This window comes from Micrasema longulum, unplaced genomic scaffold (genome assembly GCF_059751315.1).
Source record: "Micrasema longulum isolate JH-2025_06_02 unplaced genomic scaffold, ASM5975131v1 h1tg000440l, whole genome shotgun sequence".
In the NCBI taxonomy this organism is placed as follows: Eukaryota; Metazoa; Arthropoda; class Insecta; order Trichoptera; family Brachycentridae; genus Micrasema; species Micrasema longulum.
The window spans coordinates 432,023-457,787 of NW_028277639.1; the positions used below are offsets into that span (position 1 = coordinate 432,023).

Below are 25,765 nucleotides of genomic sequence, written 5' to 3' on the forward strand. Positions count from 1 at the left end.
TTTTTGACATTTGGCTTGCCAACCGCCGCGTCGGCTAAATGAAATGAATAGCATGATAATAATAAATAAATAAATAAAAATAGCAGTTTTGGAATAATTTCGATATTTACACCGGTAAAATTCAAATATTGGATTACGCAGCAGGATTATACGTCGCGAAACGTAAATATTTTGACATTTAATATTAGGTGTTCACAGATATTCCATTGTGATCGCGAATACGACAAGCAACCATGATGAGAAATTGTTATCACGTCACTTATTAGCACGTCGATAGCTATTTGTGATTGAGCTACTGGAGTGATATTTTAAATGCTGTCGCGGCCGTAAACAAAACTTTTATCTTGCGTATTTTGTGAGTTAAAAGCGTTTTCTATGGCCGCAAGAGCGGTTCAGAATAGCACAGCTGGTTCATATATAAGACAAAGCGAGAGATTAATTAACATTAAAAGGAATTAAAACGTAATTTTGACAAATCAAAAGACATAAAATTTTGACACGTAGAACATTAAGGTCCAAAGTTATATGGATTAGAATTTTAGAAAGAGATAGGATAGAAAATAATAGCTTTAGAATTTTTAAAAAGCAGCAGATAGAATTTAAAAACTCACCCATTTTAGCCCCTTATTTTGACTCTGTACATTGCAATAAAACAATAAATATTTTCATAGAGTAGAATCCTCTCTTACCGTACACCGCCAACACATGTTTTCAATAATTTGTCCCACTGTGTTTCAATCTCGAATGATTTTTTTAATGTACCTACACTGAAGATAATATTTAGTTTTGTAAAAATTATCCTTACACTGTATAGTATTTACCAGTCTGAAGATGCCCATTAGAGGGTGACAGCGCTAATTGGTCGAATAAATAAGTGAAAGTGTATCAAGTATGTTTAATTGGTAACTCATATGTAAATTATTACATCAATCAATTTAACGATTTTTAACAAAATTATGGGTATCTTAAAATCTTTGGAAACTAAAATAGTTAAATTCAATCTTCCAAAAGAGTTCCTCTGATTATACTCTAGCAATTAACAATATTATTCTTAAAAAATGATAAAAAATAAAGAAAATTGCATTAAAATTTGACTTTAAAGTCAATAACTGGCGCCCTGCATATCACTCCTGCTTTGACTATTTTATTGTAAATTGTGGAGTTGCGGAAATCAAAAACAATAGTAGAATTGCGAATATTAAACAGTGGTTAATTAAACCAGTGGATGAAATATCAGAAGTACTGTAAATACCAAGATTTTTACGCTCCCCAATTATTTCCTCATCTCTGAAGACGGATTTTAAAGAAAGTTGTATTACCCGCACTGCCTTTCTGTGAATACGATGTAGTTGACGTGGTCGACGGGGTGACGCTCCACGAACTTGACGCAGGTGAAGTTCTCCCAGTGCCGCATGGCTTGCTTGAAGAGTGCCTTGTGGGCTCCGCTGAAGTTCCCGTCTATCTCGTACGGTATGACCCCGTGTTCCCATATCCGCTCCTTGCGTCCTGTGGCCGCCCTTGCCGCGCGATGGTGTTCACCCTGGTAACACGTCATATTTCATATATTCAATACACATCATAATGTATCACATGTCATTATATTTGAATCTAATTAATTTTGCTGTGTATTTTTTATTTTTATTTATTATGGCTTGACACGGGCATAGCCTAAAAAGTCTTGACAAGTGTAATTTTGAATAAATATATATATTATGGCGAGCTGGAAAAATTAGTCAAGGACTGAAACGAATAAAAAAGGGATGAGAGTATTTGTTACGAACCAATCTTGGAGATTAGTGGATTGATTGACGAGGAAGTTTGGTGTTTTTTTATAATATAAAAACCATCAAACAAAGCAAAAAAAAATATATATATATATATAATCAACTGCGTTATCAGCGCTATGATTTTTCAAGTTAAGTAATTTTCAAATTACTCCGCGTATGACTTCACAAGTTCTCTTCTGTGAGTTCTGCTGTTTTGTGAATTGGATTCCCGTAAGCCGGAAATCTATCACAACACTCATCATTGGTTTATTCGGAAGAGTTAATGACGTCGTTTAAAGTAGTAGTAGCGTTTTCAATAAACTTCACCGAACAATTTAATGCCGCAGTTTTTACCGCACGCAAGAAAATATTATTTTTGATTCGTTTATTTCCCGTAGCACTGAACTTCTTCACTGTTAAATATAATGATACAAATATCGAAGAGTTTTTCATTTCAATATATTTGCATTCATTTATTTAGCTTGTAAATTAATAATTACTGTGTAAATTTATTCACTAGTAAAACACTGTTTTAATAATCAAAATAACTACACCCAACTTCAACAGTTCTATACTTCTACATAATGTATTTTTCATACCTAATGTAAACTAAGCATTTTGATCAAACAGTGGAGACGATTCCAGCATTCTTATTTATTTATTATTTATTTATTAACGGATTAAGTCCACTAAAAAATGACAAACACAAAGCTTTATAGTACGTACTGGCACAATTCTTATAACTTTTGGCAACTCATTAAACATTTTCAACCCTTTGATTTATAGTATATGTTGTTATGAGTTCCAGTCTAATCTGACATCTAAAGATACTTAATCTTATAACGTATTTGTTATTTTATGTTTTGTTTTTGTGCACAAGATTATTGTCCTGAATATTTACATTTATTAATTTATTATTTTGCTCGCGTGAAATTAGGAAGAAATTACGAAGTATTTGCCAGCAAAGAGACGTCGACTGGATAGTCACTTCAACCTTTTGGTATGACCGAACAGGACAGATTGTGTGAGTTTGTTTTTTTATTTTCAAAAATAAACTTTTCGAACGTAGGAGACGTTTTTCTGGGATGAAATGTAGCCAGTGTCACTACCCAACTTTTCAGCTTCCAACCTGCGCACGGGTCTGTTGCTGAAATATATTTTTTTTTCGGGAAAGAAAGTAGCCTGTATCGATTGTTGGTCCTCCAACTATAAGTTTACGACAATCCTTTAGTTTATTCAGATGTAGTATAGTTTTCCCGAGGGAGCGAGATGTTTTTTTCAGGATAAAATATTAAATAAAAAAAAGCTTGTTTAAAAATATATAAATATTTTATTTTCTTAAGTGATTGTTTTTTATCGATCTAATCTAAAAAAAAAAATTAAAACATTTAACATAATATCAAGATTTTTAGTATCAATATTCTGTACATTAAAAATGCTTTTGTGTAAGTTTTGCGTAAAAGATAATCGATCGATACATGATTTGATTCAATGAAAATATATATTTATAAACCAGTGTTTTTAATCCATAGCTTAATGCATATACATCGAATACTTATTATTATTTTTTACTATTAAGAATCGCAGCGAAATTCAGACGAACGCAAAAGCATCCTGTGTATATTTTATTACCATATCATTAGCAAGTAACAAAGCAATATCTGTCTTTGTCACGCTCATAAGCGCGTCTGAGCGCGAGAGAGACAAATATTATTTTCATAATGCGTATGCCGTGCGATGTCATAACATGAGCTTATTCACAAATACTACACAATGCGTTTGTGTAAGTATTGCGAATGCGCCAGCTTTAAAAATCCACCAATTTGTATGTATGTAAAGACAAACATTTTTGCATAAACATAAATATTTGCGTTCTAATGATTTACCCAAATATTTAATTTTGTGGGCCATTTTCATCGAGTTGTAAATAACTCACTATGAAAATGGAATAAAATTTTCTATTAAGTTTTTCTACTTGGTTTTTCGTATTTTTTATTTTCTCTCTATCTATCCTCGTCTCTGTTGTATACACCATGATTTGGTCTGACACACGTTTTGTGTATCCGAATAATGTTTCCAATAATCATGTGTTCATTGTACTATACGACATTTCTTAGGCATCCAGATGTTTACTAACTGAGATGGATATTTTCTCATCATCACTATGGCAGCATCATCTGCATGGCATGTGATGTTAATGACCTTATCTCCTTTAGTAGATTCACTAGTTTTTTTTATTCTTAAAAGCGTTTTTTTATATATATTTATTCTGCTTGTGTAAGAAAAGATTTAAGGCGTATATATTGTTGTTGTATATTTAGTTACAAAGGTGCTAAACTTGCTTTGTTTCTTTGTTGTTCTCAATATGTGTTATTTTCTAAATGCTAATATTATTTATATCCCGGATTGAGTTGTTGTAACTCCTGGGAATGTAATTCAACGTATTGTACTTGTAAAATACTTTGTGTTATATGATTTACAATAAAAAAAAAATAATTAAAATAAATAAGTTGGGGTAAAGTGGGATTAAATTTTAATCATTTAAGTATTAAAGCAAAGGGTATCGTATTTTTTAGATAATAAGACGCACTCTTACACAAAAATTCAACCAAAAATTGATGTGCGTCTTATGGTTCAAAACATTTTTTTTAAAATTAATAAATTAATGTTGGAATGCATCTTATTAACCGACGCGTCTTATCGTCTGCAATATTCGGTAGTTTTAAAGTTATTTTGAATAAAGTGTTATGTAAAAAATAAGTTTTTGGTAAGAGATACAGTGTGGTAAGTATTTTGTGAACGTGAATTTTGTGTGAAGTGAAGTGCGTGAAGTGTGTAGAACATCTTCTAATATACTGTTCAATGTTCGATGGGCCGAGATGGGAGCTTGAATGCAAAGTAAACACTCGGATTGCTGCGACTAATAACCTAGCTGAGCTCCTGAACTGTAATGATACACGAAGAGAGACTCTTCGATTCATTACAGGGACGATCAAGCAGGCTAAGTTATTTAACTCTCAAAATACTGTGTTAAATAATCCCTTTGCGCGCGGTGATGTAACATCGTGTTACCACTAGTAAAAGACGGAATATTCTAAAGTTCAGACATTTGAAAAAAATGGAAAACATGGGGACTACTGTTTAATAACTCCTTTTTCATAATTTATGGGAATAAACATATAATTTAATCTTGTTATAGCAAAATAAATTGAAAATTACAAATACGCCGCTCATGTTACGCGCGTGTCCCCCCCATCATTGTCATTAACCGACTGAAGACTAAATCTGTTTTAGATGACACCCACCGCAGAACAGCGTCTCAGTTTTCCTAGTTATGACTTCTATCTTCGTGCTCTGTCTTGTATAATGTATCTGTATATATGTGTTGCTGAATTAGCGGACATTCATGCTTCGCGTAGCAAGGTTAAATATTTTTTGTATCTACATATAGCATAGTGATACAAATTTTACTTTCCAAATCGGGTGTGAAAACGTCCATTTAAAGATTACAACAAATACGAATTCATCATTTAAAAAAATAAGAGAGATATATCAAATCTTGTGTCCTATGTCGACTAGTGTGATATCACAGCCACACAAGAGTTAATGGTGGTATCTAGCTCATTTTGTTTTTTGTGTCCAACTTTAACGATTTTTTTATATTTTTAATAGTGTAATATTTCTAGAGTTTTTTTTTAATTCTGATTCTGCTTTTATTTTTATTGTTGTTATCTACGGTGAAAAATGTTAAAGTCAACTGAATATAACCTAAAGATAAATAAATTCGATAAAACCTTGCATATAATAAAAGCAAGGTACAAATAATTTGCAACTAAAAAGAAGTGTTTTGTGAAAATGTCTCTTCGCGTTCAGTCAGTTGTTAATGTCTGTCCACTCTTTACTTTCAGTTTTGAGTTTCATTGTTCCACTGAATAATTTCCTTAGAAATTCGTTAGCACTCCAGCGTAACTTCTCCCAATTTCCATTAAACTTTCACCACAACTTTAAGGCTGGATATTTAATACTGTTAATAAAGTAACTCGCATGTCCTTAACAACCTAGTTTGGTTCTCACTTCCACTATAGATATGCAAAATATGACAATTTTATAAATTATTTTAAAAAAATGTTTTTTTTTGTCAAAGATATTTTAAATATACAGTTATTGTAACGATTCACATTGTATTTTAATCAAATTAAAAATGATTGAAATATGGATGCCAAGTAAAAAGAAATGCATGAGAGAGCTTAACCCTTATTTTGGCAGAGTTAAAATTTTGCTTTATTTCAAATCATGAAGTGCGGCACACATAACTATATTCTTATGTACACTAATAATCACATTGGGCACATTTTTTTATGAACGGTTTAACTAAAAACTGTTAAATTTAATTTAAAAAATCATAAATGTTTTTCCCATACCATAATATTTTTTTCTGTGATAAATAAATTTGAATTTTGGTACTAGGGTTTTTTAAAAATTTTGTTTTAATAATAGTTTATTCTGAATTGTGGTAATACAGTAAAGGCGGTCAATGGCAGTGAAACATAAAATTGGGGGTTCGTGAGATGTAAATGGGGGTTCACTAGAGTGGATTCTATTAGGGCAGGCCGTCACCAAAATTTAATGGGAATATAATAATCCACTTAATACAGATAGTATCATACATAGAAGGTACTATCGTAATAATTTCTTAAAATACAGATCAATTTTCTAATTCTGTCCATATTTAATATAATTGATTAGTAGGCTATTCACTTTGTAGCCGCAGAACGTGTGACCTATAAAACCTTGTAGCAACGAGTTGGATGTGATGTTTTAGTTTTTAGTTTTTTACCGATTTAATTTTTTAAGATCCTCATGACTTTTGAATTTGTTTTTACTATGTATTTTTTTTTATTACACAGTTTATTTTTTGAAATGTTTTTTTTTCTCTGTCTACTCGGTATCTTGCTATGTTTTTTTAAATATGCTTTTTGCTATACACACACATGATTTTTTTGAATATGACTTTAAATATGTTTCTGACTATGTATTCTGTTTTTTTTTCGCATTTTACTGAGTTTTAAAATATTTTTATATACATATTTATATATTTTTTATGTTTTTTACTATGTTTTCACAACTTTTATTTCTTCGTTTTTAATATGTTTTTGCTTCATTTTTTTACATTTAAAAAATGTTTTTAATACATTTTACCATGTTTTTACTCCATTTTTTACTTTGTTTTTCACTTTGTCCACTATCTATATTACTGTTTATTGTATATTGATTACTGTTTTTTTTTTTTTTTGACTGTCTTAAAACGGGGTAAATAACCCTAGTTAGGCAGTCAAATCAGCTTTGTGTAAATTATAATTTTGTGTATGTAACATAATATGATAATAAATAAAAATGTGTGGAGTAAATGGCCTCCACAGTAGTGGTGATTTTGTAATTGAGGAAAGTGAGGCTCCAAGACGTTTATTTTAAAATTATTTTTTTTTAAAGCCAACCAACAGGCTTATGGATGCCCCATGAATATTGTAATTAGGAAAGATTTATTACACAATTATTGAATTAATGATTTTTTATACACTGCCAAGTAAAGGGTTTAAAGTAAACGTTTAAGTAAACGATTTTTTCCTCTTTTAAAAATCTGTCATTTCGAGGGGTTTTCTTAAAAAATGCATCTTCATTGTAAATCTTTTGGGTTTTCATCAAAGACGAACCTTGTATTGTAAAAGTCATGATATATGCATCATGCATGTACCAACTCTGTGTTCCACATATTCGTGTAAGATGAGAAAATGTGTCAAGTAGTGAAGTGGGTTGTCCTCTCTTTATGGAGTACCGTGGAATTTGCATAATATGTGTGGCACGTTCAAGCCGAAACCAAAATGACAACGCTTTCATTCATTCTCCTTTTTATTTGCAGAGAAGTTATTGTTTTATTTAAAATTTTTATTTAAGTTACAACTTTTTTAATTAATTCACATTTCGGCAGTTGTTCTGTTAGCCTTTCATTACAATGCATAAACGTAACTAGACGGAAATTGTTGAAATAAGCAATATAAATGATTTTTAACAGTTTAAAGCAAAATTGTATGAATGATTTTTTGTGTGTGGTTTGGATTTAAAATGCAAATAAAATTAAAAATAAATAATAATAATTGCAATTTTTTAATGCAAATTTATAATATTTAAAAATCATCATCATTCCCTTTTTCGCAACTAGTAGTGCATAGGGCACTCCACTTTCACACAAAATGAAGCGTATTTTGCTCATCTTTTATATGACGGTAAGATGATCAGGCTTACGCTTCAAATGGCAGTCCAGAAATAATAAAATATTGCAGTTCAAAAAACTTTCTTAATCGAACCCAAGACGCCAAGAATGGTAGGCGCATTCGCGCATTCACTACACAATGAGGCAGAATTATGTCAGCCACATTTTCTTATTTGGGACTTTTTGAATTTTGAATTACTAAGAAATATCACGTTTTATAATTATTTATGTTGACTTCCCGCAATAAAAATAAGAATTACACAATGAAACCACTAAAACTAAACTTTTGTGCATACAACATTGTTAAGTATCGTTTTCTCATTTAAGGAACTTACATTAATGGTAAGTTTATAATCTTGAATTAATTTATAAGTACAAAATATTTATTTTCATATTTTTTTTTACATCATCTTAAATATGTTTATACATAAATATATACTATTTACGTTTTATATAAGTGTTAGTTTTGAATAATTATACATTTATTTTATTTATTTTTTCGTTTAATGTTATTCAAAATTATTTTCTCAGTTTTTTTTGGTGCAAAGTATTTCTAATACCAAATAATCTTTATTTATCTATAATTCTATAACTGGTAATATTTTATTCTTTTATATAGTTTATCTTTTTTAGACTTTCTTAATGTTTGTTTTAAATGGTCCGTATTACGTATAATTATGCTTCCATATATGTATATGTATATTTAGTTGTATTTGTAACTTATATGTAAAGGCACTAAGTGCCTATTTAAATAAAATAAAAAATAAAATGAAATAATAATATGAATTTATTGTATTACATATAAAAATCACTTCTACCAAGACTTTCGAGTAATCATTTAAACAAAAAGCTTACAAGTCTTTGGCAAACAATTCCCGAGCCGTGGTATTGACTTTAATTAGCAAATTAAGTTTATCGATTAAAAATACAGAAACGATTTGAAACAGTTTATAGAATATACAACTTACCTCGTCTCTTAGTTTTTGTTTGACGATAGATTCTTCAGTTGAATTCGTATTCTGTACCCAACTGAAATTTGCACGATTGTCGAAGATATTTATTAATGTTAAAGGGGTTTGAGTAATACTTTCTGATGTAGTTTTTATAGCTGGTTCTAATGTTACATTTGTATTGTTTTTAATTGTTTCTTCTTTGACAACTTTTTTTTTGGGTGTTGGTTCAAACGCCGCTTCAAACTCATGTATTGGGATATCCAGTTTTTTAAACGTCGGCTCCCACTTTTCTTCTTCTATATCGTCTCTGAATGCGTTTTTCGTCTTCTTTTCGAGGGCTATGCTTCCATTGTAAGTCATCATTTTACTGACTGGCTTCTTTATTTGGTCTCCGTCATCTTCCATGTTCAGTTCGGACTGAAGTTTGAGAAGCCTGGAGTAGTAAGGACCTACGCGAGTTCCATGCCTTAGACTATGTTTTCTTGATTTATTAGTTTTATCTTCAATTTCTTTTTCTGATGAAGAATGAGAGACTGGTGAGTTTCCAGTCGATTCTTCCCTACTAGGCCTGAAATAATATAAAAGATGAATTACTATTAAAAGCATATCGAGTAAAAAGAAAGCCAGCTAGGAAGTTCATTTATTTCTAAAATCGGTCACGTGTTACACACAAAAATGAAACAGTAGTCTGTAATAAAAATCTCTTTTGAAACAGTAAATACAATTTTATACAACAATTCGCAAGTTTACTTTTCAATATTGCTTTTGAATAAAGGATCACTGTATTTTAATGATTTGAAGTCAAATATGATTTTTTTATATTAAAGGAATTAATTTTGTGGCCCTACATTTAATTTAATGATAGTAAAAAATTGTATGATACCGACACACCGACTTATCTTTGTCTACCAGTTTCGAGACGCACCCGTAAACCAATACGCAAATCCACGTCTCGAAACCGTCAAACATAGAAAAGTTGGTGTATATTCATACACGATGTTTCAAGGCAAGACCGCTAAACTACAGAGGAGAATTCTTCATGGTAAAATTAAAAAAAAAATCTAGTCATATTTTTTTTAAGCAATTTTTGAAATTTTTTTATAATTTAAAAATGAGGAAAATCTTTAATTTTTCGTACACACTTCCTTCTCCCAACCCCCTACAATAAAACAATGTAGAAATGTATTTGAGCAACGAAACCATACACACCGGACGCAAACAAGGTAAGTAGCTGGGTAGGGGTGTGTAGAAGGGATGCGATTCCCAGAATTTAAGGATTTATTCCGTTTTCAAATTATAAAAATAAAAAACCATTAAGATAATTTTGAAAGTTTAGGTACCCTAAGGAATGTTACTCTGAACTTTCGCGGTCTAAACCTGAAACACCTTGCATGCAATTATTTACTAACATTTAATAAATATGATTTTGGTTGTTGTCGAAGTATTGAGAATTAAAGGATTTAGTTTTTTAAATTTTTTTTACTATTTTTTTTCTGCACCCAGAAGTGCATATGGCACTGTACTTTTCACCATGAAAGGTAAGGTAAAATTATAATGAACTCAAATTTAAAACCAAATTCCACGTCCAACCTGGCAGAAATCGAACCTAGGAGCTCAAGCATGTCAAACGAATGCACCAACCACTGCATTACGAGGCGGACTTAACTTCTCGCGATTTTTTTTTGAAAATTTTTACTTAAGGGTAGCCATTGTGTCGAAAATACTCGATGAGGTTTCTGGTTCTATTTCACACTCAGAACTGTATTCTTCATATATCTGGACTTGGAAAGAAATTAAATTAAAGCTTTGAAATAATCCTCAATAAGAATAAGCACAAACAAATATGTAAGTATTAGTTGTGATATTATAATCTAATATCGAAACACGGATTATATTACAGTTTATTTAAAAAAAATATTTTAAACAAAGTAAAAAAATTAAAGTATTTTATTGTTTATTATAAACAACCAGTGAGCTTTTACATGACAGTTACAAAATTAAAATTCATACATTGTATGGTATAACACGACGGTCTAAAAAATATAAAGCCAATAAAGAGTTTTTTTTAAGTATCGAATTAAATTTAGATTTATATAAAAAAAATACTTAAAAGTCGGTTGGTACATAATTAAAAGTTTTTAAACAATTATTAGAGTTTTTGGCAAAACAAATATGTTTACGGTAGGTATTATTTAAGTGTAGGTAAGAAAAATAAATAAAAATCTATTGCAACAGAAAGTGGAATAATTTTTGAGAACGGAATATGGAAGTCAAGGCATTTACTGGACTTATGACCTGTCATTGGCGGTTTTCAAATAATATGATAATAATGGTTTATTAACATAACTTAAAAATTCCTACAATCTACTACATTCTTGAGGTGAAGATGTTTTTTAAATTGACTTAAATTTATTGTCTTTTATTATTTCATTAAAAGATTCTTCTCATCGTTTCTTTGAATCCCATAAAATATGTTTGTGTATATTTATTTTTTTCCTTTTTGAAAATGTTTTAAAATTATTTTTTGTAAATCTGAGCATGTTTTTCACTCTTCATTTTAATTCTTACATTTTAGTTACTTTAACAAAAAAAATATCTTCCTTTTTAATATTATTTCTATTTGTATGTACTAACTACAAACTTTTATTTATCTTTTTTTACTTTTATTTTAATTTTTAAACTACTTCCATTTATGTTTTTTGTTTCCTTCTCTTTTTTGTACTTTCATTGATAACTATTTTTTTCTTACCTTTTAGACAGTTCTTTGAGTAGTGAAATACACGACGAAAAAAATACTAGGATATTATTTCTTACGGACGTCGTTATACAGGGTGTTCTTTAAACCCCGTCACATCCAAAACCACGATGAAAAATAAATTTTTAGAACGAATAAAGTTTACTAAAATAAAATATTTAAAAAAAAATGATTGTTTACTTTTGCAGGGGAGAAACGAGGAGAGGGAGGGGGGAGTCTGATACACTGTCAACCGTGCGGCCACGTCCCCCTCGTTTCTTTCCTGCAGAAGTAAGCAACCATTTGTTTTTTGAACTTTTTTTTATTTTTTTATTTTTTTGTTCTAAGTATTTTTTTAAATATGCTAATATGTCTTTTTGCCCATACTGATCATCGTGTTTTCGGATGTGACAAGGTTTAAATAACACCTTGTATGATTATATGTATAATTTTAAATAAATGGCAATGACTAACGAGATATTAGGGGTTCGAAATTAAATGACAGGAGTCATTCGCATTTCCTTCAGCCTTTCGCATTTTATCCCAAGAACGTATAAAAAGCTCCTGGAAAAACATCTATCTTCGTACTCCGTACGAATATTGGCAGAATGTAAAAGATTTTTCTCCAAATAGAGTGTTTGAAGTACCCACATAGGGTTTTCACGTGGCTACACACACGAAAGTCATCAAATGAAAAACGACCGAGGCAAAATAACGTTTGCCGAATACTTCTCTAATATGTTTGAGTTTACTTTTCTATTTACAACGTCAACAAATGTACGAAAATACTCGGCCTCTTCTTCACCAGAGTAAAAAGAAAACCCCGCAGTGAAACTACTTTACATACAACGTCACATATTTATTTATTTACATACGTAAGTTTATTGTAGATTATTTGAGACATAAGTCCCAACTCCATGGGACTAAGAGTCCTGTGTTGAGATGGGACTAGCAATTAGTTGACACAGACACATGAGTATTCACCACAAATCTAGGATCAGAAACATCTTTTTTTAATTATTTTTAAATACATATATAAATATATATGGCACATCGATATGGTAAACAGTAAACTCAAACATTTGGAAAATCATCATCAAGAGTTTCCTACACAAATCCCTCCTACTAAGAAAAATCCAGTCCTTAACTACTTTCTTGAAAATTGTTTTTGTCCTAGAGAGCTTAATACGCTCTTCCAAAATATTGAACATATATCGTTCTGTTTGTATTTTTTATTCTATATTTATTTACACCATACGGTACTGCATTGGTACGTGAAACGTATGTTTTAGACACACTCTAATTACTCGTTTATGTTTACTACATATTTGTAGATATCTGTTACTGATTTTATTTTATGTTTTTTGTGTGTTCTATGTTTATTTGCTGAATGCTAGGTAAACCATGTCTTAAATTATATTAAATTACAACTACAACAGTGTAAGTCACTCTTCAAGGACAAGAGTTAGTCTCTTTTGTTGGAGAGTTACGTGTAAAAGTAGAAATGTACTAAATTTTTTAAAAACATGTATCTTTTATGAAATTTATAAAAAAAAAATATAAAAAAATTGACATAGTCAATATAATGAGAAAATAAATACGTAATTCTTATAATTGACCTTATTATCATCTTAAACATAAAAAGCAATATAAACTAAAATAATCATAAAAAAAACATAACGAATTCATATAGACTTGTAGACTGAATTTCATAAATAGGACACAATTTTTTACATATTTGGCTTGATCCACTCATCGATCCGTGCGCAACCCACCTCCATTATCCATTTCTTAATGGCATTTTTTTACTGCGAGTACTAAATAATTGTCCTTATGGACAATAGAAGTAGATTGTACACTTTAACCGAGTAGTAGGCCAATCCTCTTCGAACAAAGGTTGTATGAATTTTTAATTGTTTTTGCAGCATCAGGGTGGCGTATCTAGCAACTTTTATATTTGTGAAATGAGTTATGGAAGGTACAGAATAATTTTTGTGTGCGTACAGTTACAGAGCTTTTACGTAAAGTTGTTTTACAGATGTTACTTTAAGATTTACGAACATACCGAGGGAGCTAGTTCTGATTGGGACTCTTAAGATAATTTTTATTTAAGCTTTTTGTGCAATAATTATTTGTTTGATCAATGTGTCACTTGCACATCCTTATTCAATTATTCTAAATTCCAAAACTGATTGACTTCAAAATTTTATTAGTTTTTTTGGAACAAATAATGTACGTCAGCAATGAAAATAATACAATTTACAATGAATATTAAAGTAAGAACAATGTAAAACTCTAGATTTCCAAATAATTTACATTTAAACAGATGCAATTCAACTGCAGCTTTAAATCATTATTCATACGTTAGGAAAAAACATAAGTGATCTTTCCGAAATCTTAAAAGCAATAGCTAATATTAAAACATTCAAATCTTAATAAAAAAAACACGCGAGACCCATCCTCCCCTGAACTCCGTACAGCAGAAAATTGTATATCTTTTAGATTTTTAGAATGTAATATCTAATTTTTAGGAATCTGTTTCTAATTCTGTCGGTCTCGTAGTGTACTGGTCAGCGCGTCAGCATACCATGCAAGAGGTCTCGGGTCCGATTCCCGACATGGTTGATATTATGAAATTTATATTTAAAAGCGTATTTTTACACTAGAATATTTTATTTTGATGTAAGTACATCGGTTTATACCGACGGGTGAAGAACCCTTCGATACGTTTATCTACGCATTAATAGTGACAAAAATTTTGTTCCAACGAGCAATTTTTATTTAATTACGATTTATTTAAATTTTTTATTGTTTTGAGGTAAGCACTTTTTTTAAAAGCTTATTAAAAATATGAGAGAGAAATAAGTAAATTTTGAAGTCGAATTGTATTCCTACATAACTGTCAGATTATGAGGAACGAGCGGCTAGATGCAAAAATAATCTCGTTTGGTTCTGTCTTATAGTTAGAAAGTTACCACTGTAAAAAAATAATTTAGTTATTATATTTTTTCCAACTGTTTTACCATCTTTCTGAGAGAACGTATCGAGAGCCGGCTTTGTAATCACTACGTACTAAATCAGTTGATAAATGCAGACGATCGTTAAGCATATCTTTTTGACAATGGTTAAAAGTAAAAAAAAACATGTTCAAGCGAGGATTTTTTGCTTGAATTGGGATTTATTGGAGTTTATAATCGTTTTGAAGTGGGCACTTTCTATCAAAGAAGCCTATTTTAAATATAAATGAGAACTGTTTTAAATGTTAATGACGTAAGAAACGCAGACTATTTTTTAGCGGTCATTTATCGGCGTATTTCGATCATATGATGTCGATATAGCAAGTAGGTAGAACATACCGAGGAAGGATGCAGGTAGTACAGAAATTGAGTATACCGTCTTGATATACACAAATGAAGATAGCGTTCACAATCGAGGCACTGAATCGCAGCGAATGCGGTCATTCTGGACAAGCTCCGAGTAAAGCTAGGGTTTCCTAGGACAGCGGTGCCCGTATCTTAACGGCCGTAGTGAACGGTGATGCGGTAGGCAGCCGTCGTAGTGGTGAATAGAGATTGGTTTTATTTTTTAACGGTTTTATCAACACCATTTTCATAGGAAATCACTTTCTAGTCACCGTTACGATGGCTGTCAACCGCATCACTGTTCACTACGGCCGTTAAAATACGGGCACCGCTGTCCTAGGAAACCCTAGCTTAAAACTGTCATTCAGTACATGTTAACTATGACAAATTATGAATCGATTTAAAATGCATAGAATGTTCCATTTCCGTTAGAACTTCCGAATAAAAAGTACTCTTCTACTGAAATGCAATGTTCTGTAAAAATTTTGAGTCAATCCATCGATTTCTTTCCAAAATTTGCGGCCACAAACATACGGAACCTAAATTTGTGTATATATAAATATAGTTCGAAATGGACTTTTTCTTTATTTTTATTTTATTAAAATAAACGGAAAATCTGCCTTTTCCAAAAATTTGTAATACGAGTAGTAACATATTTGGTTTAATATTTATTTTTTTTTTAAACAAATTTCCTTATACCCAAGATTTTTAAAAAAATTATTAAAACTAAAAATTATACAATATTTATATTTAAAAAACTAACCGAAAATCATATTCAGTTGAAAGTTTAAACAATTCAAGAATAAATGTAAAAAACAAAATTGAATAATAAAACATTCTAAAGTCATACAACAAAAAATCATAAGAACTGTTTCATACAGCTGGGCAAAGTGAACAAAAAACTATATATATTTTGAAATGCATGAATAAATAAATAAAATTACTATTCACCATCTTTGAAAAAGTTCAAAGGGTTAAATTTATTTAAGGTTTTATGTATTTTTTTTGCAACATAGAGGGAAAATATCATTGAGAAGGAAATATGGAAGTCTAGGCATTTACAGGGCTTATGACCTGTCATTGGCTGGTTTAAATGGCCACTTTACACACTGTGTAACATTCACCATTCTGCCAAATGCCTAGACTTCCATATTCCCTTCTCAATGATGTTTACCCTCTCTGTTGCAATAAATTTAAATATAAATAACTACCCTGGGAGAAAATCCAGCTAGTTTGCAAGCATTTGGACATACTCACACATCGTGGACTTTTATTGTTCATAAATGGATTATTACCAAGTGCTTAAAATTTTATTGATTCACGATCAATACATATCATTTTGTTTGATTGTAAATAAAATATCAACATACATACAAATACAATATCAGCATACATACAAATACACGTATAATGTACATACTATACAAATATGTATGAGCTTTGAAGAACACTATACTACACAACAAATCCTGAACAGTCCGGAAATGAAAAAGTAGTGCAAACAACTACTAGAAAATCTATAAACAAGAGTAAACGTGGTGAAACAGTCAAATGCTCAAAGAAAATGTTTCGATATAAATTATTTGTCATTTTCTACTATGATTGAACTTTTAGTTTTTTCACAGTTTTATAAAGAAAGTTTAACAGCAAACACTCAAACGTATTTTAAAAAAATAACTCGAAAAGGGAATCAAAAATAAAATAGGGTTGTTTCATCATAAGAAGAAGCAAGCGTAGACGGGGTGAATTTGTTTAGTTTTTATGTTTCACACAAATACTTCAGTAACCTGGGTTTTAAAGGACACACTACAAACCAGTGGGAGGCATTCGAGATGTATACAATGTTTCCCTCAGCACGGGACAACCCCAGTGAAGGAACATTATTCTGAATAAAAAAAGAATACAAACATTGTAAAAGTATAAACATATAAATAAATACTTCACAGAAGAATGCTTCGTAGACCGTAAATAGATTTGGTAAGCAATGTGGAGGTCCTGAAAAAGACTAATAAAGAAATGTCACTTTTCTTACAATTTGAAATTAATTCAAATACTGTCCAGTAAATTTAAAAAAATAATTATATTACCTTATTAGTAGCATGTATTTTTGGAAATATATATATATAAATATATTACGGCGATGGTGAAGAGGAAGTGCATTTTAGTATTTGCATGTTGGTGTAGTGAGTGTCTTGACGAAGAGACGGGTACGTCTCGAAACCGGTAGACTAAAAAATTTGGCATGTGGTTATATACTAATATTTATTAGTTCAAATTTTTGACCGCAAAGTTGATGCTTAAACGAAAATAATATAATATATTTTTAAATTTATTTTGCTTTCTATTTACTTTATTTAAACTTTTTGTATATTTTGTGAATACGAGTATACACTGTAAATTGTTTTGTAAAGCATTTTTTCTCTTTAACTTGGTATAATTATATTTTGTGTTATTTTTTGTTCAATGTATATTGTATAGGATTTAAGATATACCTAACTGTTAATTTAAAAAAAATCTAACTTCAGAGTTTTTATGTGCCTTTTAAAGTTTTTTTTACACGCGTGATCATTGTATGAAACCAATGTGTTACGAGTATATATAGATAATATGTATATGTAAACATTTTGTGCTCTATTTTTTCTTGGTTTATATACTGTATATTATTCTACGCACTAGGATTTTTTTGTATAGTAAAAGGCACTGCTTGCCGTGTATATTAATAAATATATTTATTTATTATATATGTATACGGCCTAAGCCAATTACAACAGTTACATGAAGAAACATAAATGCAAGAAACTGAACAAAAATAACATAAAACTATTTAGCAAAGACAAACAAGGGCAAAACACTACGCCAACTAGAGGACTCACCCCCTCTTAGCGGGTGTTCGGTGTATCAGTTGCGGGCGGAGGGTACGTGAGCGAGGGAGTTACCCCCCAACCTCTCAAACCACTTCGCTCCCGGGGTAGTGTCAGGTTTGTCCGGCTGCGGGCGGGGTTGCCGGGGACAGGTCGTCGGACCAGAACCGGTTATATTTCGTTCGCGGTTGTGAGGCTATATCCTCCTCGGGCTAGGGTTTAGTTTTTGCGGCTGCCCTCGGTTGGCGGGAAGGAATTTATTTTTCTTTCGGCCATTCTCGAGGTTTGGTAACGGGTTGGCGCGCAGGTGTCGAGTACCCACTCTAGTCCTGCAGTGACCAGCTTTCGCTTAGATTAGATTCACCGGTCCTCGTTAAGGTCGCATTCCTGGTCGACCACCTCAGCTGCTTGACCTGTTTTTACTAACAGGATCAAATCAGCGCAGGTGATTGGACGGTTTCCGTCGAGCGTTGTTTTACCTCACCTGGAATCTCCGAGTGAGGGTGTAGACACTCCGTCTCCAGCTTCCAGCTGAAGAGGGACGCCGACGTCCTTCCAGGTCCAATCCCGACCGCAAATCAGCAGCTGGGAATGTCGACGCCGGAGAGAAAGGCCACGGCGACGCCTTCGCCTGCAAAGAACCCCTTCGAGACATCAATTTTGACGCCTCGTTCTCCCCCTGTCATTATTAGATCGAAAAGCAGCCCGGAACTGAAGATCAAGAAGGACCAGCCGAAGAAAGGAAATCCCGTCATGGAAAAAAAGCCCGAGCAACCCAAGAAGCTGCAGCAACTGAAGAAATCGACTCGCCAGACCCAAGCCAAGGCAAAAGAGGCAATCCCGAAGACAGCCGATACAAAGGAGCCGACTCCCTCTGGTTCTGGGACAACGTCCCAAACAGCACCAACCCCTTCGACTTCGCTAATCGCTTCCCAGAGGACCCCCCCGCCCACTTCGAGCCAGAAAATAAGCCAAGAAAGTAAGTCAGAAGACATGCCTCTCGACGCCATGTCTTTGAACATGATAACCCTTTCGACCAAAGGCTTGCGCATGGTGGACCCTTTGAAAGGGAATATTACAAAAGAGACCCGCGAAGGCCTGATGAATCTGTTTACAGACATCATCGATTTGGCCTCCGCGATGTCCAGAAAATCCCAGCAGCAAGAGACGACTTACTTGAAAGAAAAAATCGCTCTGATGCAGAGAAGTGTCTTCGCCAATGCTCCATCTTCAGCCAGTCCGAAAAGCTATGCTTCCATGGCAGCATCAGGATCCTCCCATGCTGTCATCATCAGTTCTTCGGACAAATCCAAGACGAGCTCTGACATCATGGCTTCATTGAGACAGGATGTCAGACCATCCGTCTTGAAGGTCGGAGTAAGTGCCATGATTCCAGCTAAGGATAACAAGGTTATCATTAAGCTCCCAACGTCCAATGATGCCGAAACTATAAGGGCTGCTCTCCCAAGGTTGACCAAGGGAAACCTGGTCGCCAAGGAGGGCAAAAGGTTAATGCCGACAGTCCTGCTGAAAGGCATTGAAAAAGAAACCCACGATGAAGACCTGATCGAATACATTCTCCAGCAGAATGACTCGATCTTCGAGGCCGCGGGGGAAAACAAAGACGCTTTAAAGTTGCAAAGGTCATTCCGCAACAAGAACAGTGAGCGTTTGAGAAATGCCGTCCTACTTGTAAGCAAGGAGGTGAGAGAAGCCATGATCAGCCAAGGCCGAATCAGCATCGGTTATCAGAGGGTGCAGGTCGAAGACAGCTGCCCCTTAATGCAATGCTACAAATGCATGGGCTTTGGTCATTCTGTGGCAAGATGCCTGGAAAATAAAGACCGTTGCTTGCATTGTGCAGGAGACCACAAATCTATAACCTGCACCAAGAAGGACAAAGAAACCGATTATCGATGCTGGAACTGCATCAAGATGGCTAAGGGTAAAACCGAGGCATCTAAGCACAGGGCCAACGATAGGGAATGTCCCTATCGAATCAAAATGATGATGAGAACTATGGAGAGAGTCAATTATGGCTAGCTCCATTCTGACAACCACAACCGGGATCCATTCACACATCGCCGGCGCGACTAAAGTTATACAATGGAACCTGGGCCGCTGCAAAGCGGCACAAGAAGAAGCACTGGCCAACAGACGGGGGGCGGATATACTGCTGCTTCAGGAGCCTTACACGGGCAACACAGGCAAAATTAATGCATCGGGAATTACCGTCTATCAATCGGTAACATCATCGCAGCATGTCTGTAAAGCAGCGGTTATAATCTGCAAACCCAATTTAAATGGAATTCTGTTGAGTAAATACAGTGACTCTAATACAACGCTGGTTCAAATAACAACTGACGCCGGACCCATGGTAATCGGATCCATGTACGTGGAACCAACCTCGGATGTTGCTCCCGCACTAGATAAACTCAGGCTCCTGGGAGATGTTCCCATTCTCATAGGAGGTGATCTTAACGCCAAAAATGTGTGGTGGGGAAGCGCAAGAACGGACCGAAAGGGCGAAAAAGTTGCAGATTTCTTGTCTGAACTTAATTTGCACACCTTGAATGAAGGTAATCGGCCCACTTTCGAGGCCTTTTGCGGTCACCTCCACCTCAAGAGCGTTATTGACATAACATTCTGCTCTTCAAGTCTGATAGACACCGTCGACAGATGGAGAGTGGAGTCTAACAATAACCATCTTAGTGATCACAATCCTATATACTTCGAAATTTCAGCCAGAATATGGAACCCTACGGAAACCAAAACGGCCATTTATAACAACAAAAAGGCCAACTGGGAGAAATTTTCGAAAGAAGTTCGACGTAAATTAAAGGAACGTAAAATATCACAGATGTCTTTCTCCGAAGTAAGTAACTCGCTGGATTTGGAGAAGAAAATCATTTTGTTGATGGAAATTTTAGACGAATCGTGCAAAGCAAGTATACCAATCAGGAAACCCTTCAAAAGGCAACCCTGTCCTTGGTGGAACACTGAGCTCGATAAACTAAAGAAAGTTGCTAGGAAATGCAGGCACAGGCTTCAGAACTCAGGTTCTCTCCGTAGAGAGACTAAGACACTTCCTGAGTACCTCGAGGCTAAACAAGCCTACAAAATCGCCATTGAAAAAGCAAAAACGGAATCCTGGAAGAATTACTGCGGCTCTCAAAACAGAGAAACCGCCTGGTCTGCAATTCACAGAGTGCTGGTCAACCGGAAAAAGACTACTCCATTAGCGACGCTTAAGGATGGCAGCGAATACTTGGCTTCGGCTGAGGAAAGCGCTAGACGTCTATTGGAGAGGTTCTTTCCGGACGACAATACACAACAAGAGACTAGTGAGCAAATCGACATCAGGCGGATAGCAGAAATCATACCGTATACAGAAAGCGACCCGATATTTACGGCGGAGGAGATTGAGGATATAATATCAAATATTAATCCAGAAAAGGCGCCCGGTGAAGACCATTTCACCGCGGACATCTGCCTTCACTTCTTCAATGTGAACAGGTCTCTGGTGCTGGGTATGTATAATGCATGTCTCAGAGTGAGCCACTTTCCATCTCAATGGAAAATAGCGAAGGTCATTGTCATACCCAAACCGGGAAAGGATGACCTTCAAGACATCAAGTCCTACAGACCGATAGGACTTATCTCGGTATTTGGCAAAGTACTAGAAAAGCTGATGATCAATCGGATCAACTGGCATTTTCATCGCAAAGGTAAGTTGAGTCAGAAACAATACGGATTTACACCCCAGAAATCAACAGAAGACGCTCTTAACGCATCAGTTAAGGTAATCAGGACTGCACTGCATGACAAGAAAATGATCATAGCGATCTCGCTCGACATAAGAGGAGCCTTTGATAACGCTTGGTGGCCATTTTTAATGTGCCAACTGAGCAATAAGAAGTGCCCTCGAAACTTGTTCATGTTGGTGAAGAGCTATCATCAACAAAGGAAAGTTGTATTGTCACACTTCGATGCCACTCTCGAAAAGGTAACGACCAAAGGATGCGTTCAGGGATCCTCCTGTGGACCGAGCTTCTGGAATTACATCTTAGATGATGTACTCCAGAAAGACTTGGGTGCGGGAGTCGAACTGAAGGCATTTGCGGACGACCTTCTCTTGACAGCCGTGGCAGACAATACAACAAAACTTGAGAAGATGACAGACAATGCGCTGAAGATTATCACAACATGGGGCTCAAAAGCTAAACTCCAATTCGCTGAAGACAAAACCAACGTGATGTTTATAACCAGAAGAAAGGACCGCCAGCCAACCATTCATATGAACGGAGTCCAGTTGAACTATGTGGACCACTTTAAGGTTTTGGGTCTTACCATAGATCGCAACCTAAATTGGTCCAAACACGTTGACGGTGTTTGTAAAAAAGCCGCAGGTATTACAAACAAACTCGTGAGAGCCGCCAAACCCACATGGGGTGCATCGCCGGAGGTTATGCAGCAAATATACGTAGGCGCTGTAGAGCCTCTGATTACGTACGCCTCAAGCGTGTGGGTGGACGCGGTCAACAGGAAAGTCAATCGGAAGAAATTGAACTCCATCCAACGACAAATAGCCATCAGGTCATGCAAGGGATACAGAACAATCTCCTTGGTATCAGCACAGGTTTTAAGTGGATTCATGCCACTCGATTTGAGAATCAGGGAGCTTGCAGAAGCATATGAGGTGAAGAAGAGCCTCACTTTGCAAGACTTGCCACAGGACAGATTTTACCAGGGAGTGGGAGACTATTTCTCACTTCCTCATCCGGCGGAGCGCTATCCGATAGATCACGGCTATGATGATCAGGTTCTGCCTGGGACGGCGCAGGAAGAGTTGAGGATCTACACAGATGGCAGTCTCTTGGACGGCAAAGTGGGTGCAGCGTTTGTACCTTACGATGGCGTCAGAGAGCTGCCGTCGAGAAAGTTGAAACTCGGCGATTTCTGCTCCGTGTTTCAGGCGGAACTCTTTGCGATCAGAGAAGCCCTGGTCTATGTTTTGAAGAAACCACCAAACAGATGGAAGAAAATAACGATCCTGACAGATTGCAAATCTGGCGTCCATGCAATAACTGACCGAAATTCGGTCAACCCTATTGTAATGGACATTAGAACAGATATCCAGAAGCTTCGATGCAGACACCAGAACGTGTACATCGGCTGGATACGGGGACACTGCGGAATCCTTGGCAACGAAAAGGCTGACGAAAAGGCTCGGGAAGCTACACTCAAGAAGACAGCCCCCGATTTTGCCGATTTCCCGCTCAGTTTTGCCAAAAGGAAAATAAGAAGCAGAACCCTTCAAGTCTGGAACGATCGTTATTTAAGTGAACCTACCGGAAGTATAACTAAAATGTTTTTCCCTACCATTTTCCATGCCTATGATTTCAGGAGAATGCAGAATGCTGGCTACGAGCTCACCCAGATGCTTACGGGTCACGGTGGGTTTATGAGCTACCTGCATCGCTTCAAGCTCTCCGAAATCGACAGCTGCCCATGCGACGATGAAACTCCTCAAGATGTCCCTCACCTGTTGATGCATTGCCCCCTTTTCAGCTTTCAAAGACAACAGCTGGAGGCGCGATGCAGAAGCTTGGGTGAAGATCTATGCGACATCCCATCGGTGATAGGTAATAAAGAACTCACACGAGAGGTAGTATTATACATGATCAATATAGTGCAGGCTATTGGTAAAATAAACCAAAGTAGGGAAGAAAATGCCGAACACTCCTCTAGTGGAACGGAAGGCCTGTTGACTACTGCCAACAGGCCGGCTTCTCCTGAAGAGTTTTGAGTGGTTTCCTCTCCACATAAGCAAATGCTGAGAAGTTCCTGATTGGCCCACATTAGTATATCCCACCTGATCCCAACAGTTTAGATCAATTTAAAGAAATTTAATTGCAGAAAAATCCACTTTTGAAATATAAACCTTGTATATTATAAGCAAGGTAAATAATAAAGCAACTCCCATATAAAAAAAAAAAAAAAAAAAAGGGCAAAACAATAATTGTGAACAATATATTCATAAAAACGAAAGACCTAAGACTTCGAGCTAAACCATGCTAATCCAACTTCATCCCACACTGTTTAGTCATGAAGAGATCTACGAAAAACCGGAAGATCTATCCCAAAAAATTCCAAGTCGTGTGATGAATTGACTAATCTACACATTCTGGACATTGGAGCATAAAAACCAATATTTGCTATTAGAAGATTTTATGAATAGCAGATTTTGACTTCAGGTGACACGGTTGGGAACATGAAAAGAAACTTATTGCAACAGAGATAAGTATTTTAAAAATGCATATAAGGTTCATCTCAGTTCTACGTCTCTCCAATGAAGACAGATTAAGAGATTGCTCTATTTCAAAATAGGAATAATTACCCTTTGTAATCCGAGCAACCATGCCACTTTTCTTAGAAAACGGTGTTGGACAGTCTCGATATGGTCAATATGAGTCCTGTAGAACGGAGACCTAATAGGAGAAGCGTATTCTAGATGGGGTCGAAATAGTGAGCAATAAAGAGTTTTGATGGTATTAATATTTTTGAAGTCCGCCGTCACTCTATTGATAAAACCGAGAAGTTTGAGAGATTTGTTTACAATATTATCAATGTGTTCACGACAGGAGAGTTTACTATCTAAAGTAAACTCTCCTATCGTGTATAATATATATAAAAAATACAAAAAGTTTATTTTACGGTTTAGAAATGAGTTGCTTAGTTCTTTGTAGTTTAATACGGTTCGTATGTACCTAGTCGAAGCCGGCTTGCCGAGATAAAATGAAACAGTTGAACTTTGGCCACCCTATAGTTCACTTTGTCCTTACAACAATACGAGCAGTAGACAGTAAGTAGGCAGTATCTAACAGCAGACAGTAGTAGAGAGTTGTAGAAGAGTAGACACTGTAGTGAAGGACCAACTAACTTCCAATAATAGATTTATTCGATTATTTTTTTAATCGATTATTTGGTAATTAAAGTTTTTATTTTAGACAAAAATCCTGAATCAAGAAATCGAGTGGAAAATAGTCCACCTCATCGTGTTATGTTTGGTGCGTTCGCTTGCCAAGCTTAAGGTCTTGGATTCGAATCCTGGCAGGGTGGACGCAATATTTATTGATTTTAAATTTAAAATTTTTATTGAGTTGGATATGTTCTCATCATCACTATGGCAGCATCATCTGCATGGCATGTGATGTTAATGACCTTATCTCCCTTGGTATATTCACTTATTTTTATTCTTAAAAGCGTTTTTTTATATAAAGTTGTTCGGCTTGTGTAAGAAAAGGTTTTAGGCGTATATATTGTTGTTGTTTATTTAGTTATAAGGGTGCTAAACTTGCTTTGTTTCTCTATTGTTCTCAATATGTGTTATTTTCTAAATGCTAATATTATTTATGTCCCGAATGAGGTTGTTGTAACTCCTGGGAATGTAATTCAGAGTATTAAACTTGTAAAATACTTTATGTTTTATGACTTATAAATAGTAAAAATAAAAAAAATAAAAAAAAATAAAAAATTGATTAAAACTGAAATATTTTATTTGAATCTGGACTGGCATCTAAAGCGTGGCACTGATCGCCTTACTTTCATGTTACAAATTATCAAAATACGCTGCATTTGGTTTACAAATGCAGTGCCTTATCCACCACTAGATGTGGAAAAGGAAAAGGAAATGGTTATGAATGTTTGGAAAACACTTCCATGAAGGCAAGGTTGCAAAAATTCTTACCCATTAATACTGAATGCACTCTTGTACAAGCATTACTACTATTCATTTTTGATTATGCTGATGTTTCCATG

General features: G+C 34.5%; 1 protein-coding gene across 2 annotated transcripts in view; it reads right to left on the reverse strand.

Moving 5' to 3' along the window:
- LOC148281535 (tolloid-like protein 1) overlaps positions 1-25,765 on the reverse strand; it is a 77,932-nt gene that overhangs the window by 46,410 nt on the left and 5,757 nt on the right. For both annotated transcript variants that reach the window (XM_088226574.1, XM_088226573.1), the window contains exons 3-4: positions 9,003-9,555; positions 1,320-1,540 (exon numbers count right to left, since the gene is read on the reverse strand). In XM_088226574.1, the coding sequence (XP_088082700.1) occupies positions 1,320-1,540; positions 9,003-9,555 (774 nt within the window). The remainder of the gene's footprint in view (positions 1-1,319; positions 1,541-9,002; positions 9,556-25,765) is intronic.